Below are 17,156 nucleotides of genomic sequence, written 5' to 3'. Positions count from 1 at the left end.
GCGGTGCAGGGAACACCCAGAGTCGCAGCAGGCTCTAGCCTAAATGTGCTGAGGCCTCAGGTGGCTCCGGGGCACGCTCAGCTTGGTTCAGCCTGGAATGTGGGTGGCACCAGCAAAGAGCACACAGGGGCTTCAGGCAGGCTGGGGACACCGCAGTTACTCAAGTGTGAGTGTCCCCTGGGAGGCCAGCCCTGCTCGCTCACCTGGGAGGGCCCCCTCTAGGACCTCACTGACAGTGACTTCAGCTCTCCAAGGGTGTGGCCACACTCTCTCTGCCATAGCATCTAAAACAGTCTCTCCCACTTACACGTGATGTCCAGAAACACAAGAACAGCCACAGAGGGGCAACAGTGTGACAGGACCCAGCTAAACCCATGTCCCTCACGAGTCACCGGCTGCCAGGCGGGCAGAACAGGGCTTCACCGAAAGCCTACTCCAACTTATTTTTTGACCAATACCCAAAACAGCTGCTGACAATCATCAGCTTCCCTGATTACCTTTCTTTCTACCTCTTACCAGATATTTTTTAATTACAAAAGTAATACATGCATTGCTGGACTTGTTAGAATGAGTGTGTACCACTTTTGAAGTTTAAAAATGAATCCACCTAAGTACAGAACAGGGCAGGGGGAACAAACCGCTGTGAGAGTCCCTGGCTGTGTGTCTGGCACGTGGTGCTGCCCCCGAATTTTCTGCAATGAAGTGGGGTGCACAGCAGCACACTGGGGAGGCAGGGAGGATGCACTGAAACCTCAGCAGGTGCGCAGGAGGAAGCTTCATTTCCAAGGCCTGGTCTGGACGGCAGGAGCCAAGACAGGGTCTCCAGCGCAAGACCCGCTGAGACTCGGAGAGCCTCGGATGACCAGGCGTGGGGGAGATGCTTTCTGCCTTCTGACTCCTGCCAGCTGGAGACCCTGCTGGGCCACACACACTACAGGCCAGGCTGTGGCTGGTGCCAAGAAGGTTCCCATCCTGCTTCCTGCTGTCCGAGTAGCAGGAGGGCTAGCTGGGATCCTCAGGTGCAGCTTGGCGCTCCCCTGCCCCACACACACATAGCGTGCATGTGCCCTTGGTTTTGGAAGGATCTAGACTTGTGCTGGGGCAGGGGAAGGGAGACTGCACAATAGACCCCAGCTAGGACCAGCACCCAGGTTTCCCAGAGCTCTGCTGGGTGGAGATGAGCCCCTCAGGCCTCTCCAAAAGCCTCTGGCAGGAGGCTGACAATGCAGGTCATTGGGGAGTGCCACCGGCCAGGCTCTACACTGCCAGCTGCCCAGGCTACCCCACCCTCCTCAACCCAAACAGTGACGCGCCTCTTGTCATACAGAATCTCCTCTGAACCAGAGATGAGGCTGATGCCCACGGAGTCTCCTCTGAACCCAGAGATGAGGCTGATCCGCACAGAGTCTCCTCTGAACCCAGAGATGAGGCTGATCCCTATGGAGTCTCCTCTGAACCCAGAGATGAGGCTGATCCGCAGAGTCTCCTCTGAACCCAGAGATGAGGCTGATCCCCACGGAGTCTTCTCTGAACCCAGAGATGAGGCTGATCCCTATGGAGTCTCCTCTGAACACAGAGATGAGGCTGATTCCCACAGAGTCTGGACAAAGGCAGAGAGACCACTCTCAGAACTGAGCCCAAACTGTGTGCTCTCCTAACCTCGCCCTCTTTTCAACCATGTTTAACATGAGGCTGTTTCATTGCATTTTCTATGGAAGTGACACTCCTCAATTTCCGCTGAGGCATGGGTTGGACAGGCAGGCCCAGAAAGTCTGTGTATACATCCACACTGAGTCCCACTGGGCTTTGAAACATGGACACAGCAGCCAGCGGCCTGGCCATCCTGATCCTTCAGGCTCTGTAGCTGTGCGTGTGTATGCAAATGGCTTCATGTCCCCAGCCTTAGTGTCTTCACTGGCAGAGGGGGGACCTCCCAGTGTCACTGAGGATCATGTTAAACTGCATGGTGTGAAGTGGCTGCACAGCCCTCGGGCAGCTCTGTCACATAGACTGTTTGAGCCCAGTCCCTGGGATTTGGCACGCACTGTGCTGCTTTGGGTCTGAGAAAGGTCCAGATAAGTCCGTAAGTTTTCTGAATAGAATTTATCATTACAACGCAGGCAGCGGTGTTCAACCTGCAGCCCACGGGCCCCATGCAGATTATGTGAGGACGTTTTTGCTTATTTGTGCTACTGGATATCATGGAAATTATGCACAGAGCTTTTTTATTGCTCATCATCTTTCCTTAGTCTCTGTGTATTTGGTATATGACCCAGAAAAACTCCTCTTCCAATGCTGCTCAGAGGAGCCAAAAGGTTGGACACCCCTGGGCGGGCTGGGGCCCAGGAAATGTTCCCACAGTGCTGACTCCAGGAGCCAGGGCAACAGAAATGCCTCAGGTACAGTCCTTCCCCCATGGCTAAAGCATCCCCTAGTCCTGGTTCTGGCTGCTCCAGGCTGAGTGTGCTCACAGCACTCACAGACTAGTGCGGGAGCTCTACTGCCCCCAAAAGTTGGGTCACAGACTGGGCACTGGGCTGGGCATCTGCGCCAGGGTAATCTTCTGGCATAGTCTCAGCCCTCTCACTGGAGCCAGGATGTTTCACTGTCCCCAGTTAGAACCGTGAAGGGGCACTTCTTGGACCCGGTGGAGCTAAGGGTCAGCATTACTTTGCAGCAGTGAGTGTGGGCACACCACGGACGAAGGCTCACCCCTGGCCATGTAGGTGGCCCCGAACTCGAGACCTTACCCTTTCCACATCAGTCCCCCACCCCAGCAAGCGCCCGGCCCCAGGAGAGGAAGGGGGCACCACTGCCTGGCGACCTGCACTTCCCAGGGTACCTGCATTTTAATAGGTAATGGATACTTTAGGCAAAAATGAGCCCCAGTCGGTCCAAGTCCAGATGTTGGCCGTGTAGGCTGCGGGAGGAGGCCTGGGCCCAAGGCAGCAGACCTGGGTACTTCTCAGCCTCAGCAGCCTTAACTCCCAAAGACGATGACACAGAATGTCACAGGTAGAGTCCAGTGTGTGACTAGAGGAGAAAAGATGTCCCTGTCCACTTCCTGATGGGCAGATCTCTGGAGGGACTCCCCAGGAACCTGCAGCAGGTTCGTCATAGGGGTGGGAAGATGCTGAACTTGTATACAAAAGTGTCATCTGGTCGAAAAGTGAGAGCAATGCGTGTGTTTTAAGACCCTACTGTACATGTCTAGTAGACAGTAAATGGCAGTTTTTATTGGTAGGCACAAGTAGACCAAAAAAGTTAATAAATATGCTCCCCCTCCCCAGGTCACAAAGTAAGCACACTTTCTAACAAAAATGGCCAGGAACTTTCCCAAAGGACAGCCATTCGCCATCCCCCACACTGACTTCAGCCCAGTGCCCTCGGGAGTGTGGCCCCTGGTTCTGGGTCAGCAGCTGCCGGGGCTGCCTCTGGTGAGGAGGCCTAACACAGACCCCTTCCCGGGGCTCTCTGTTGGTCACGTGCCACACGTGCGTCCGGGTCTGTTGTTCATCTTCCCATTTTGTTTTGAGTATCTTTTCCTATCCAGAAATGATGGACCTTTATGCAGTGAAATCTGAGTTTTCTTTTCTTTTATAGCTTTGAGGCTTCCTGTCTTCCTCAGGAAGGCCTGTCCCATGGGGAGGTTATATAAACAGTCTCTCTAGTTTTCTTCTCAGGCTACACTGAGGGAAAGAGACTGTGTCTCCCTCTGGCCCCCCTGGCGTCCAGCCCAGGCCAGAGAGCTCTCGGCTGTCAGGAATGTCCCTGCTCCTTATATCGCGTCTGGAACACGAAGCCCCTCGTGATCACTACTGTCCCTTCTAGGCCTCAAGGCTGCCTTCCTGCCCCAGCCTCCTGCAGCTCCAGGTGGCTGGGCCTCGCAGCTTGGGCCTCTGGGTGTCTGTCCACCCAGAAGCTCTCCCCAGGGACACCAGTCTCCAGCTGGCCCCTGCTGTGCTACAGGACTCACTGAAATGCTGCTGCCGAGTTACTTTGTGAAGACCTAAAGATGAATTGTTGCTCGACAACCAAGACCCGTACTCAGGGTGTTGTGAGGTCACATGTTCCAGGGCCCAGAACAGATGGGGCTAGAAGGAGGCTAAGGCCCTACAGAGCCCTTCCAGGAAGCTCAGGAGACCTAGATGTTGTTAGGAATGGGCCCCTCTGTGCTGTCTCTTCAGGGATCTTGATCTGTAACTCAGCACAGTGCCTCTGTGTCCACCCTTGAATGGCTATTTGACCTACAGTGGGAGGAACAGGCGCTGTGAGTTTTCCAGTGATCAAACCTACTATGGCCCAGGCTGAGGTGGGTACAGAAAGTGTCTGTTCTGGAAGGGTCACTTCAAGCCTCCTATTTCTGGTCACTGTGGTCCTAAACTATAAGTTCTGTTGACCATGGCCACCTGCTGAACTTACTTCTTTAAAGCCACAAAGTCAATGTGGGGTTCTGCAAGCAGCAGGGTATGGGGTCTGGATGACTTCATTTCGGAGCGCGACACAGAGCTCAATGACTGCGCCAGGGAGAAGGAACGGCAGTGTCTCTGGAGCTTCTGCACCTTCCTCACCCACGGCCCTCCCACACGCCGGCCTTCCCACAGAGTATGAGACAGAACTGGATTCGCAGCCTCACCAGGCTCTGGCCATAATGAGCTGTTTTATAACAGGGTGTCTTAGCACTGTGTGTCCATGGGTGAGAACCCAAGCGCTTTCCAACACCCATTAAAAGCCACCCTTGGACCATTACCTCTTGGCCCCTGAGTAAAGGCGATAATGACTTGAGAACAACCACGTGCAGAGCGAGATGTGACCCTGTGAGTCAGCAGGGCTTTCTGCAGCCCCCCAGCGGTGTCCCGGCCTTGCTGCATCTAAGGCTCTCCCCACCTAATGTTCCAACCCCAACAATCACAGCTCTGACTTGGGGCCCAGATGTCATTAGACACTGTAAATATAAAATCCACAACTTCTTCTGCAACCCAGCAAGGCAGGTGCTGCCATTCCCATTTTATAGCAGACCAAAGAAAGGTGCAAAGAAGTTAAGTGCCCTGCACCGGGTCATGGGAGCTGCAGGGCAGGGACTGCAGCCACCAGGATGTTCAACTTCCTGGGGATACACCAGCAGAGGAATTAAGAGCAAAGAATACAAAAAGCAATTTTTTTTTTTTTTTGTCGAGGCAGAGTTCTACCCTATGCCCTGAGCAGAGGGCAGTGGCGTCGGAGCTCACCGCAGCCTCGGACTCTGGCTGTGGGCACCCTGCTGCCTCGGCTGGGTTTTTCCATTTTTTTCACGAGTTGGGGTCTCACTCTCGCTCAGACAAGCCTCGAACTCCTGAGCTCAAGCAATCCTCCCGCCTCAGCCTCCCACAGTGCTGGGATTACAGGCGTGAGCCAGCAATTTTTAAAGCACATACCTGGCAGTTGTTCCTTGCTTCAAAGTCATTGCTTCCTGATCTTTTCTCTTGATTGAACTTCTGGTAACTCTCTCTGAGCAGGTAACAAACCAACCACTTGTACGCTTCCAGGGGGACTTCAAAAACAAGCAACAGAAAGGAAAAAAGTAACAGCTGAGCATCTCACATTTGTCATGCCTTTACCCTGAGAACTGTGGCACTGTGAGCAGTAAGTGGGACCTGCCCATCTTCATGGTGGGTGAGCGCATGAGGAGCGTCCAATTCTACAGGCAGATAAACTCAGGCACAGGGAGATGACGGTCGAAGACCCCCAGGCAGGGGTAGGCAGGGCTGTGGATGTTTCCTGGCTCAGCCCTGAGGCTTTTCTGAGTTGCACACTGTCCTGGCGACCACGGAAGCTGTGAGGACGCAGAGCCAGCCTAAGAGCTACACACTCTGGCCCGTGCACCCTGTCTATCCTGTTCCCTTGGCATCACCAAGGATTTGCATGGGCTTCAGGACAACTGCCGGGCAGATAGCAGCTGGGGGGCAAGAGGAGGGGGTACCTCTGTCTACTCACCAGGCCTCGCCCTTGGACCTCACTGGCCTGCTGGACACTGATACCATGTCCCTTGAGACCTCACCTCTTGCACAGTCCCCCTAACAAGGCTGTATAAGGCAAGAAGGAGAGGCCGCTGACAGTGGAGGGGCCACAGTAGGGTGTAAGACGGATGGGACGGTGGACCTTTCCCTGCTCCCGCCTCCTCCTATGTGGTGGTACTCACATCGGTGGGCCATCCTGGTCATAGCTCATGTTGACCTCACATAGCACTTACCAGAGACCAGGTACAGCCTCAGCAGACACTGCCAGGCAGTGCTGTCACCCCGCTGGGGAGGCAGCAGCCAAGTCCACGTTCTCACCACCTTCTCCCTGTGCACTGAGAGTCCAGCACCCAAACCTGAGGGACGCTGGGCTGCAGAAACAGGGAGCTTTCTGCTTGGTGGCTGGTCTCAGCTCAGACGCCCAGGGAGGAATTGGGGATCTGGCCACACGGGGTCTGGGCCCGTCGGCGGAGCTAAGAGGACCCCTCTATAGCACGCAGCCCAATTCCCTGGAAGGGGATACCCGATGTTTGCAGTTCCTCCTACATCACACTGTTTCTTTCCCAACAGCATTAGTGGGTCCTCACGGCACAACCGAGAAGCCCATCAATAATCAAATCAGACCACCCACAGTCCCAGAGGGCCAAGCAGCTCTCAGTGGGGACAGCTGGGATGGAAACAGGCTTCTCTGACTCCCCGGGCAGGGGACAGCCAAAGGCATCCTCCACACAGGTGCCCAGGTGAGGCCCCCCACCCACAAGCCTGGCAGGTGCTGAGCCTTGAATGGTGGCCCCCAGAGAGCTGTCCACGTTCAGACCCCCAGATCCCGTGAGTGGGACCTTATTGGTAGAAAGGTGGCTGATGTGGCTGAGGTCAGAGTATCAAGATGAAGTCATCCTGGACCAGGGTGGGCCCTAAATCCAACACCAAGTGTCTTCATAAGAGATAGAAAAGGAGATGTCAGAAGCGGCCGCCACGTGAACACAGGCAGAGCTGGAGAGACTCAGCCACAGCCAAAGAAATGCCTGGAGCTCCCAGGAGCCGGCAAGAGCGGGGCAGGCAGGAAGGCCCCTCCCTAGAGGTCTGGGGGGCACAGCCCTGCCAGCACCTAGGTTTTGGATTTCTGTCCCCGAAACTAGCTGTTTTTAGCCCCCTCTTTGGGGCACTTTGTTATCAGCAGCCCCAGAATGAACACACAGGCTGCTCAGTGGCCATTCTTGAGTCTTAAATGCAGCCCTCAGGCCATTATCTGAAAGTTGGCATGGGTTCCTGAACCCACGCTGATGGTACAGGCCCTCCTGACGCCCTGTCCTTGGAACCTGAGACTCTGCTGCCTCCCAAGCTCTTCCCAGCAGGATGGATGGGACGGCAGGGAGAGGTGGACGCTGCACTCATGTTTTCCACGGTCTGTTTAGACAGCAACAGGACCTGAGGAATGGCCCAGGTCAGAAACGGCTTGTATGGATTCCTCCTAACCACACCAGAGGTCCCTGTGTCCCACAACACATCAGCCACGGCCAGAGTCCCTCCCAAACACTGCCCCGGAGGTCCCTCTGCCGTGGATGCTTCACTGCTGTTACCGAAATTTTCCAAGCTTTTTCCACAACCAGATTTAACCCACAATGCTTAATGTCAATGACCAGTTTAGATTTTTGTTTCTGCTTTGAACGGAAACAAGCTTGATAAATGAGTTAGGTTTACCCAGCATTTTTCTTCAGAAACTCCGTTTTTAGTTTTTAATGATCTCATGAAAAAATATATTGCATTTTTTTCTTTTTTTTTTTTTTTGAGACAGAGTCTCAAGCTGTTGCCCTGGGTAGAGTGTTGTGGCCTCATGGCTCATAGCAACCTCAAACACTTGGGCTGAAGGGATTCTCTTGTCTCAGCCTCCCAAGTAGCTGGGACTAGAGGCGCCCGCCACAATGCCTGGCTATTTTTTGGTTGTAGTTGTCATTGTTTGGCAGCCCCGGCTGGATTCAAACCTGCCAGCTCCGGTGTATGTGGCTGGTGCCCTAGCCGCTGAGTTACAGGCGGGGAGCCAATATATTGCTTATTTTGATGTGTTCACAGGGATGGGAGAAGATTCCCCAACAGACGCGTGGACGCGTATGTGAGCCACAATGAAAGGGCTTGTGTGTCCAGCTCACAGAGCTTACTCCAAAGTGAAACACCACCAAGGAAACAAACTGCGTGGGAAAATTGGCAACAATTTGGCAGTAAATTCTCAACCCCCACATAGTTTCAACCATTGTGCTCGACCGTCCTGGAGTCCTGGGTCACAAGGGTTCTTTGCTGAACCCCCCAAAGGGACTCCAAGGCTCCCTCACTGCCCCTCCGCATGTGCCACCACATCTGGACCCCTTGCCCGACCCTGGACTCACCTGCCTTGGCTCTGGTCTCCGCCCTTGGCCTATGGCTGGTGCTTTGCCACGTGCTGGCTGTTCCCCCGCCCCTCCCACCCCAGCACTCTCCCGCCATTCCTGGGGTTGCCAGCCTTCCCCTGCCTCTTATGCCAGGGGCTTCTAGACATCTCAGCTCCACATGTCCTAGCCTGACCCTGGGGTCAGCCAGGGCTCCCCTACCACCCACCCTCCTGTCCTTTAATGTCTCTGCTGCCCCCCAGGGCCGTGCCTCTGGCTGGGGCTCTGGTTCCTTGTCCATGTCCCTGCACCCAGGTCCCTCTGGGTCACCCGAGAGCATGCCTGGAATCTCGCCCAGACAGTGAGACTCAGGTCCTGGGGCTCCTGAATGGCTGGTGGCTGCCTAGATGCCCCACACGGACCCATCTCGTGCTAGCTTCCTGGGAGACATTCCTTGTCCCTCTAAAGCAGACTTCACCTGGTCTGTTGTGCTCAAGAGAGTGTCAGGATGGAGACCCCCATCATGGGCAGTGCATAGTCAGGGCAGAAGGGAAACACCAAAGTCCAGCTCAAAGTCACACTGCTGGGGGCAGTGCTGACCTGAACACCTGAGCTCCAACCTCTGGGAATATATCCAACCCATGAGATCCACGGCTGGGTCAGGTGACCTCACTGCCCAATCCACATGACCCCACATGACCTCATTGCCCACACATGGCCTCACGTGACCTCATGCTCTCATCACGGGCTCTCACTGCCTATATACGTGGCTTTCAGTGGTAAACATTGTCATTTGCTATTAATACAAGTGAGCCAACTAAAGAAAGCGAAATTAGGCTGATGTTGCAAGGCCTCAGGCACACAGGGCCCAAGGGCTCAGAACAGCCTGCAGCAAAGAGATGAACTTGACAGGAAGCAACACCTACCCCTCCCTGCACGGCATAACAATCTGACCCCTGAAGGGTCAGGGCCATGGGCTCGCGAAATCTTTCCACCTCCCAAACAGGTGTCCAAATCCTGGAAAAGGCCTGCCTCTCTCTAGTCCTGCAAGAGCCTGAGGCACACAAGTCACTCCCAAAACGTTTACCCCAAATCCAGATGACACAGGCTGTGCAGGCAGCCTGGGATTGGGGTTTGGTAATCCGACGCCCAGGACACGAAGGAGTCGGCCAAGCTCCCAGCGCCTCTCTGTGTGTGAAGACGCCTGTCGCTGCCAAACCACTTTCACCCAGTGTATTTCACTTGCATTTTTTTTCCTCCAGAAAATGTTTTCACTTTGTTGGATCTTGCAAAAATTAGGCCACTCAGAGGAAAAACAGATGACGCCACTTTGGCAATCTGCCTGCTGCCAGTATACAAAAATGGTTCTTGCCTCCACGGTTTCAGCGGGAGGGAAGGCAGGCAAGGCACGAAGATAGACGAAGATGCTGGTGGACCCCTTGTCTATGTTCTGGGTTTGTATGGAGTAATGGCTTTAGGAAAAAACTTTTGGCTGGGCTGAAGTTATTGTAATGATTCATTTTCTAGTTCTTTCTGTGGCAATGTTTGGGAATCTCGGAAAGTGACTTGCAAACATCAGAAATAGATCTTCAAGTGTGTCCCTGTTTCCCATTAGCCCCTTATTTTATTTTTTATTTATTTATTTTTTTGTAGAGACAGAGTCTCACTTTATGGCCCTCTGTAGAGTGGGCCATGGCCTCACACAGCTCACAGCAACCTCCAACTCCTGGGCTTAAGCGATTCTCTTGCCTCAGCCTCCTGAGTAGCTGGGACTATAGGCACCCGCCACAACGCCCGGGTATTTTTTGGTTGCAGTTTGGCCGGGGCCGGGTTTGAACCCGCCACCCTCGGTATATGGGGCCGGCGCCCTACCGACTGAGCCACAGGCACTGCCCAGCCCCTTATTTTATTTATTTATTTTTCTGAGACAAGATCTTGCTCTGTCACCCAGATTGGAGTGCAGTGGTATCATCATAGCTCACTGTAGCCTTAAACTCCTAGGCTAAAGCCATCCTCCTGCCTCAGCCTCCCAAGTAGCTGGGACTACAGGTGCCCCTCATAATGCCCAGCTGGTTTTTGAATTTTTTTGTAGAGATGGGATTTTTTTTTTTTTTTTTTTTTGCAGTTTTGCAGTTTTTGGCCGGGGCTGGGTTTGAACCCACCACCTCCAGCACAGGGGGCCGGCGCCCTACTCCGTTGAGCCACAGGCACTGCCCAGAGATGGGATTTTGCTGTGTTGCCCAGGCTGGTCTCAAACTTCTGGGCTCAAGCGATCCTCCCACCTCAGTCTCCCAAAGTGCTAGGATTATAGGCATGAGCCACCAAGCATAGCCCCAGTTAGTCCTTTAGAAAGCTGGGAGGTCACCCCAGGGGTGTCTCCGCAGAAAGAGCAGGACTCACAGCAGCCCCTGTGAGCCCCATCCTGCCAATCAGCCCTCTCTCCACCTCTGATGCTGCGGTCTGACACTGGCCACCTCACTCACCTCTGTCAGTTTCCACTGAGCAGCCAGAGGAACCTTTTCTCCACAGTAACATTTTAAAGACATGAATCATCAAAACAAACACAAACTCAAGTCACCTGAGCTGCTCTCCTGCCTGTTGTCACCTCATGATCTCACGGCCCTGGCAGGAGGTTCAACCTCTGCCTTCTCCAAAAATGTCCTGCCTGAGGCGTCCCACGGCCACCCTTCCTCCAGCTGAGCTCTCAGCTCCAAAGCCATGTCCTTGGAGAGGTTGTCCCTGGCATCTAAGGCCCTGAGGGAAGCCACCAGCCCAGGCCACTTCTCTGCAGGCTCCTGTTCCACCATGACTGGGGCCTTGGCATGTGGTCCTATCCCCTGTCTTGACTGTACCACCTATGAGAACAGGTGGCTGGTCTTAGGCACCTCTAAACCCCGCTCCTGGAACTGCAGAGTGAGCAATTAGCCAACATCTGTACAATGAATGAGTGAACAACATGAATACAACTACTCTACAGTTTATAATGAAGCATACTTTGCTTCCTCACTACCAACCCCAGGCCATCTCTCCCAGGACAGACCCTGAGTGGATGCTGTGGAGCTGGCTCTGTGCTGGGCCCTGGGAGGCAAGCAAGGGACAGGGGCGTGGACACTCCTGAGCCTGTGCCACAGGGCCCCACACAGAGCATGCCAAGGCCAGGAAGGGGTGCACCAAACGTGGGAGGGGACACCTGAAGTTGGTGGCACGGGTGCGTGGAGACAGGTGGGGCAGGCGGGAAGGCCAGAGGCACTCAGCCTTGTCACCAGGGAGAGAAGAGAGGGAGGTCTGGGGCACAGCACGGGCACCTGTATCTCCTCTTTGGAGTTAGCCCGGGGCACACATACATGAGGAGTGAGCCAAGGAAGGAATGAACCCGGGACAAGCTGCACCTGGGGCCCCAACGCCACCGCAGCCTGGCTCCCAGCTGTAATCATCAAGGTCCCTCCCCAGGGTGCAGAACATTTCCTGGTGGTAACGATGGGGAATCTGGAAAGCCATGGAATCCCCCGGCCTGATAACTGAAGACAGCACATATTTACCTGCAGAGTCCAGGCAGTCGGCAATGCTGGAGGCTGTGAACCTCTGGCTGAGGATGTTGGGATAGGCTTCCAAAAAGTCCACTGTCTTCAGAGGGCTCTGGAGGCAAGCTCCATCTAGGATGCACATTTTAGTGACCTTGGTGAAAGACAGGAGACCCCAAACCATGGATAACATCTGGAGGACATGCCCAGCCCACCAGCCAGGGTCCGTGGCTCAATGCCTCTCCCCCACCGGGCCTTAGCCCGCCACGCTGGAAGTCACCCAGGCACAGCTTGTTTTTCTTCCTGCAGAACCAGGGGATATCTTGACAGAAAGCTACATCAGTGGGGGCCAAAGGAACCCTCCTCACGAGTGAGCTCTGGGCACCCCAGCATGCAGTAGAGCCTCACCTCTGACCCGGCGCTCCAGGAGGCCCAGAAGGTAGTTGCTCGTCTGTTGCAGCAGGACGTTGTTGTCACCCTCATAGGTACAGTTGGGATCGTTATCATCTCTGAGGACCCCCAACCGGTTCACTGCAATGAGGCCACGATATCACCATCACTGCAGATGCACATCGGAGAAGCAGCCCTCGCCCAGTGTGACCAGAGAGGAAGCTCTGGTGATCCCGCCTCATAGACCAGCCCAAACACCCCCACTGCACCGCCAGCCCTGCACAGTCACCTGGGACCATGTGGGGGCCACTGACAGATGGGGACATTCTTGGAGGGGCTGCCCTTCTTCCTTCTACAACTGATAGGACCTTTCTTCTTACACAAGAAATTTCAAGTATTTGAAGACAACTCTCATTTTTCTTTTGTTTCTCCTGCTACTTAAATAGACTGATTCCTTCACATATTTTAAAGCATCAGGGTCTCCCTCCTCTGATGGAAAATGTTCTCTGAATGTGAGGCTGGGACAGGAGGGGACTCGCACTTCTCCTGCTCATATCCACGGTTCTCAGGCCAGGTGGGTGGGAAACGAGCTGCCAACGTGCTATCAAATCGCATCTCCCCTCCCCACACCGTGGCTGAGCCACTGAATGTGAAGAGCAGGGAGAGACTACGGGGGAAAGATTCGCAATGGGTATTTTGAACCTGATAAAGGCCTTCTCATTTATTTCTCCCTGTTGGCCGCAGCCTTACTGGTCTCATCCCAGCTTTTGTACATGTAACGAATCTTGATTCGGTTGTTTTTGTTGTCTGTGGTACTGCAAGATTTAATTTCCTTATTCTATTTAAAACCAGAACAAAGCTGAGCTATTTATAGCATCTCTATGAGTTACAACAATAAAAACTACTGAGAGCTTCGCACAGAGGATGAAACCCGTAAATGAGTAACCCACCTACACAGCCTTGGCTAGCCATGTGTGGGAGGAGACAAGACAGACTGTGGAAGGAGTGTCCCAGGGACACTCTGCTGGTCACCCCACGCTGGGGCAGGCACATGCTCAGACAGGAACAGGCCACTGAAAACACGTGAGCAATTATCCACAGATCATCCCCAAGCCACTCACACTCGGCGAGACCCTAATACTCTCTTATAGGTCAGTGAGGTTTGGCCAATTCTGTTGCCATCTTGAGGGTGTACCTGGCTGCTTTGAGCAACCAGTCTGTAACCAATCAATTACTTAATTAAATAATGATAGGCATTGTAATGATAACAATAGCAGATGAAAGTTATGGGGCAGGTATTACATGGCAGATACCGTGCTAACAGCTTATCTTTGTTAATTCACTTCGTCCTGGCAAGCACCTATGTCATGGGTATAATACTATCATCATCTCCATTTTATGTATAAGGAAACGAGGCGCAGTGAGGTTAAGCTGCTCAGGAGGTCACAATGGGAGTGAGGGAGGGACAGGACTTGGTCCAGGCTGGCTGGTTACCTGCATATACCAGCTGCCCAAGCAAAAGTCAACTTTCCCCCCCTAAATTTACGAATTTTATATTAGAATACAACTCGGTGCTAATTTATACCAAAGCATGGACCAAAAAGTTATAATTCAAATAAACAAATAACCTGATCTTGGCTCTGGTTTTCAGTGGGTTCATTCAGACAATTCTTGGTATTTCATTAATAGCCCTGAATTTTGACCAAGATACATCAGGCATCAGAAAGCAGCAGGGTCTGTCTAGGGCAGAAGTTGGCAAACTTCTTCTGTAATGGACCAGGTAGTAAATATTTCGGGCGTTGAAAGCCATATAGTCTCTGTCGACAATTAAACTCCACGGTTACAGTGCAAAAACACAGCCATGATTGGGCATGGCTGTGTTCCAATGAAGCTTTATTTACAAAAACAGGCAGAAAGCTGAATTTGGTCCTCAGGCTGGATGTAGTTTGCCAACCCCTGGTCTAGAGCCGAATGGCAGAACTAAATCTCCAACACCTACTGGCCAGATAGCCGTGTCCTCCACATGCCTCCCGGCATTCCTGAATTCCTCGCTGGGCTGTCCACGAGGCCAAAGGCTTGCCCGCTGATGCCAACGCATGGATCTCTTGTGCAAGCTCTGCCTTTGGGTGAGGAAATCCAACAAGAACAGGTGAAAACAGACTTCTGATATCAAAAGTAAGGGGTCAATTTCAGCACTAGTCTCAAAAGGCTGTCTCTTCCCATCTGAGATAACCCCACAATTTCAGGAAAGGAAACCCAATTTTAATTGAAAACAAAAATTCCTCATCTAAGAACATCAGGGTACACTCACTCATATGCAATGAAAACAGGCCACAGCTTTGTCCAGCACTAAACCTCAGGCACCTAAGGTGGGTCCCAGAGGTAAATGGCAGAACAAACGTCATGACCCGGTTTACATAATGTTCACAATTGTAAAAGAGAATAATACGCAGATGACAGTTGCAATCATGTGTGGCAAAACTATGAAGAAAGGCCAGGGAATCAGGTCTGGTGCTGGAGACGGCAGCTCTTTCTGAGAAGAGGGAAGGGCTGGGATCTGCCGGTTCCCAGAAGGCTGCCAGCGGTAACAGTGACCAACAGTCCACTCTGCGTGGGTGCCGTGTCATCCTCCCTGTGACCAACAGATTTTTATAAAGCTTCTCTTGCTTCTACTCGATACCTCATAAACAATTAAAACAATTAGGAGAAAGAGAAGCACACACCTGCTACACAAAATGATCAATTTCCCTAGTTCCAACTTCAAATAAGGGGCTACGCTTAGGCCCTTCCGTGCCTGGGTTAAGTCATGGAGTTACAGGAAGAATAAAGCGTGACCATGCTTTACAACATTATTAATGAGAGAACGATGCAAATGTCAGCTGGCAAAAGTTACAGTGACTCATGCGGGGGAAAAACAGTCTACCCCTTCATCTCTCACGAAAAGCTCCCACCCCAGGCCCTGCGGGGCTCCTGGTTTGCTGTGCAAGGAATCCTAGCGGCTGTCCGTCTGCCATCTTTGTCCTCAACGTTCATGCTGAGTGTTCTACAATACACTAATTGGATACAGACTCCTGCTGACGTGGAACGTAACCCCAATCTGTAGCATTTCTAACCTGCTTTTTCTCACATCTCACTCTTGCTCAGGAGGCAGCAGGAGTGAATATGGAAGACCTGCCTGCAAACCATCCACCGAGAAATCAGCAGCGGATTTCTCCTTACGCGGTGGCTGATCTCAGTGGGTCTGCACGCTTGCTCTGGCACAAATCCTTCACTGTCAACTCAGATGCAGTCAGCTGGGCTCTGACCTTCGTTCTGTTGTTTACGAAAGACTCAGAACCATGAAATCTACTGAGGGGCTGGTAATGCGGATTTTGCAAAACCACCATGTTCTCAAAAGGAGCACAGCAGCTGAACTCACACACTGAATCCGGAGTCGTGTCAGCACATCCTGAGAAGCAGGACATGGACGCATGCCTAAACTGTTCAAATCGCAGCGGACGCCCAGAGTTCCACGTGAAGAGAGCCACTGTAGGAAGATGTCACAGACCCTGGCCCCACAACTGCACAGACTGGTTTTGTTTTGAAGTAAAGGCTGGATCTACTACGCTGTGCAACCTCTGAGAAATGGGAAGGACGATGCCGCTGAGGAAGGGCACACCACTCACCTGCCTGGCGTTGCGGTCTCCCCCCACAAGGCCTTGCTGAAGCTGTACAAGGTCCAGGAAGAGCGACTTGGAGAAGTGATCTAAGGCAAAGGTAGCAGCCAGGTACGGAAGTAACCTCCATTGCTAGAACAACAAGGTGCCGGGATGAACACGTCACAGGTTCCCACCAGGGCCGATCACCCTGGGGGACTGTGAAGTCAGAGGAAGGTGAGGTTGTCAGGGCCGGAGTTTGTGAGCCCTGAAGGCTACCCACTGCCCTGGCTGTCCAACCTCAAATGCAACTCCCTGAACCCCCACCTCTCACAGCTGTCCTGTCAAAGTTATGATGGAACAAAATGTCAGTCTACCTATGAACTGAGAGGGCCACCCTGCTGGGGGTCGACCATGCACATGGGCTGACAGGCTGTGCAGGGTGAAGCAATCACTCCCGGCCAGGTGGGAAAACGGAGGGCTGGCAATTCCTCGGGGGCAGGCTTTGTCCTTTTCACTTTTGCATCCAGGGGATAAGCCAGGAAGGAGTCTGGGGGAACCATCAGCACCATGGTCTAACACACCCTGCATACATACTGACCAGAACCTGTGTCAGCTGGCTCTGTGTATTAACGTCTTTGATCCTTACACCTGCCTGAGGGAAAGGTGTTAGCATCAGTTCCAATTTACTAATGAGACCCCAAAGCAGAGAGGGTGGGGACCTTGCCTGAGGACACACAGCCAGGCGAGGGGGACATGAGTGCTGAGCCCAAGCACGGGGGTCCTGGGGAGCCCTCCTGAGCACCAAGGACCCTTAGTGCTGAGAGTGGTCAGCACACTGTGAATACACGGGCCACGAGATTGGCACAGACAGTGGGTGTGCGCTGCACAGACGTGAACCAGGACACTTACTAAAGCAGATTCATGGCCGCAGTAAAAGGAATGTTCCAAGAATCAACTGCCATGCTGTGACAACGCCCTCAGACTTTCATCCCAATATACCCTTGTTTATGCACAGCTCCACGGAGCACTGTGGAAGGCCTGGTGCCCTACAAGCACTGTAGGGACATTCACCATGACCACTTACTTCTCGTGAGGACGTCTGTGTTGCTCTGGGCTGACTGTCTGAGGATTAGCAGACGTGTATCCCGCCTGCTGTTCTAATACACGAACAGGGCTATGTACTTAGTTGCGGCTGCTTAAAAGTTATCTCCTTGGAATAATTTCTCCCTCATGCATCTGGGGCACACGCCA

General features: G+C 53.0%; 1 protein-coding gene across 9 annotated transcripts in view; it reads right to left on the bottom strand.

Moving 5' to 3' along the window:
* Positions 1 to 17,156, bottom strand: part of ACOX3 (acyl-CoA oxidase 3, pristanoyl) — a 47,505-nt gene that overhangs the window by 8,048 nt on the left and 22,301 nt on the right. For all 9 annotated transcript variants that reach the window (XR_008375210.1, XM_053566563.1, XM_053566562.1 and 6 more), the window contains exons 10-14: positions 15,933 to 16,055; positions 14,267 to 14,387; positions 12,286 to 12,408; positions 11,896 to 12,009; positions 5,415 to 5,530 (exon numbers count right to left, since the gene is read on the bottom strand). Coding sequence is in view for 8 of the 9 variants with exons in the window: in XM_053566563.1 (XP_053422538.1) it covers positions 5,415 to 5,530; positions 11,896 to 12,009; positions 12,286 to 12,408; positions 14,267 to 14,387; positions 15,933 to 16,055 (597 nt within the window). In the remaining variant the exon portion in view is untranslated. The remainder of the gene's footprint in view (positions 1 to 5,414; positions 5,531 to 11,895; positions 12,010 to 12,285; positions 12,409 to 14,266; positions 14,388 to 15,932; positions 16,056 to 17,156) is intronic.

This window comes from Nycticebus coucang, chromosome 17, assembly GCF_027406575.1.
Source record: "Nycticebus coucang isolate mNycCou1 chromosome 17, mNycCou1.pri, whole genome shotgun sequence".
NCBI lineage: Eukaryota > Metazoa > Chordata > Mammalia > Primates > Lorisidae > Nycticebus > Nycticebus coucang.
The sequence above is the reverse complement of the archived record's forward strand: the minus strand, read 5'-3'. Positions and strand labels throughout refer to the sequence as shown.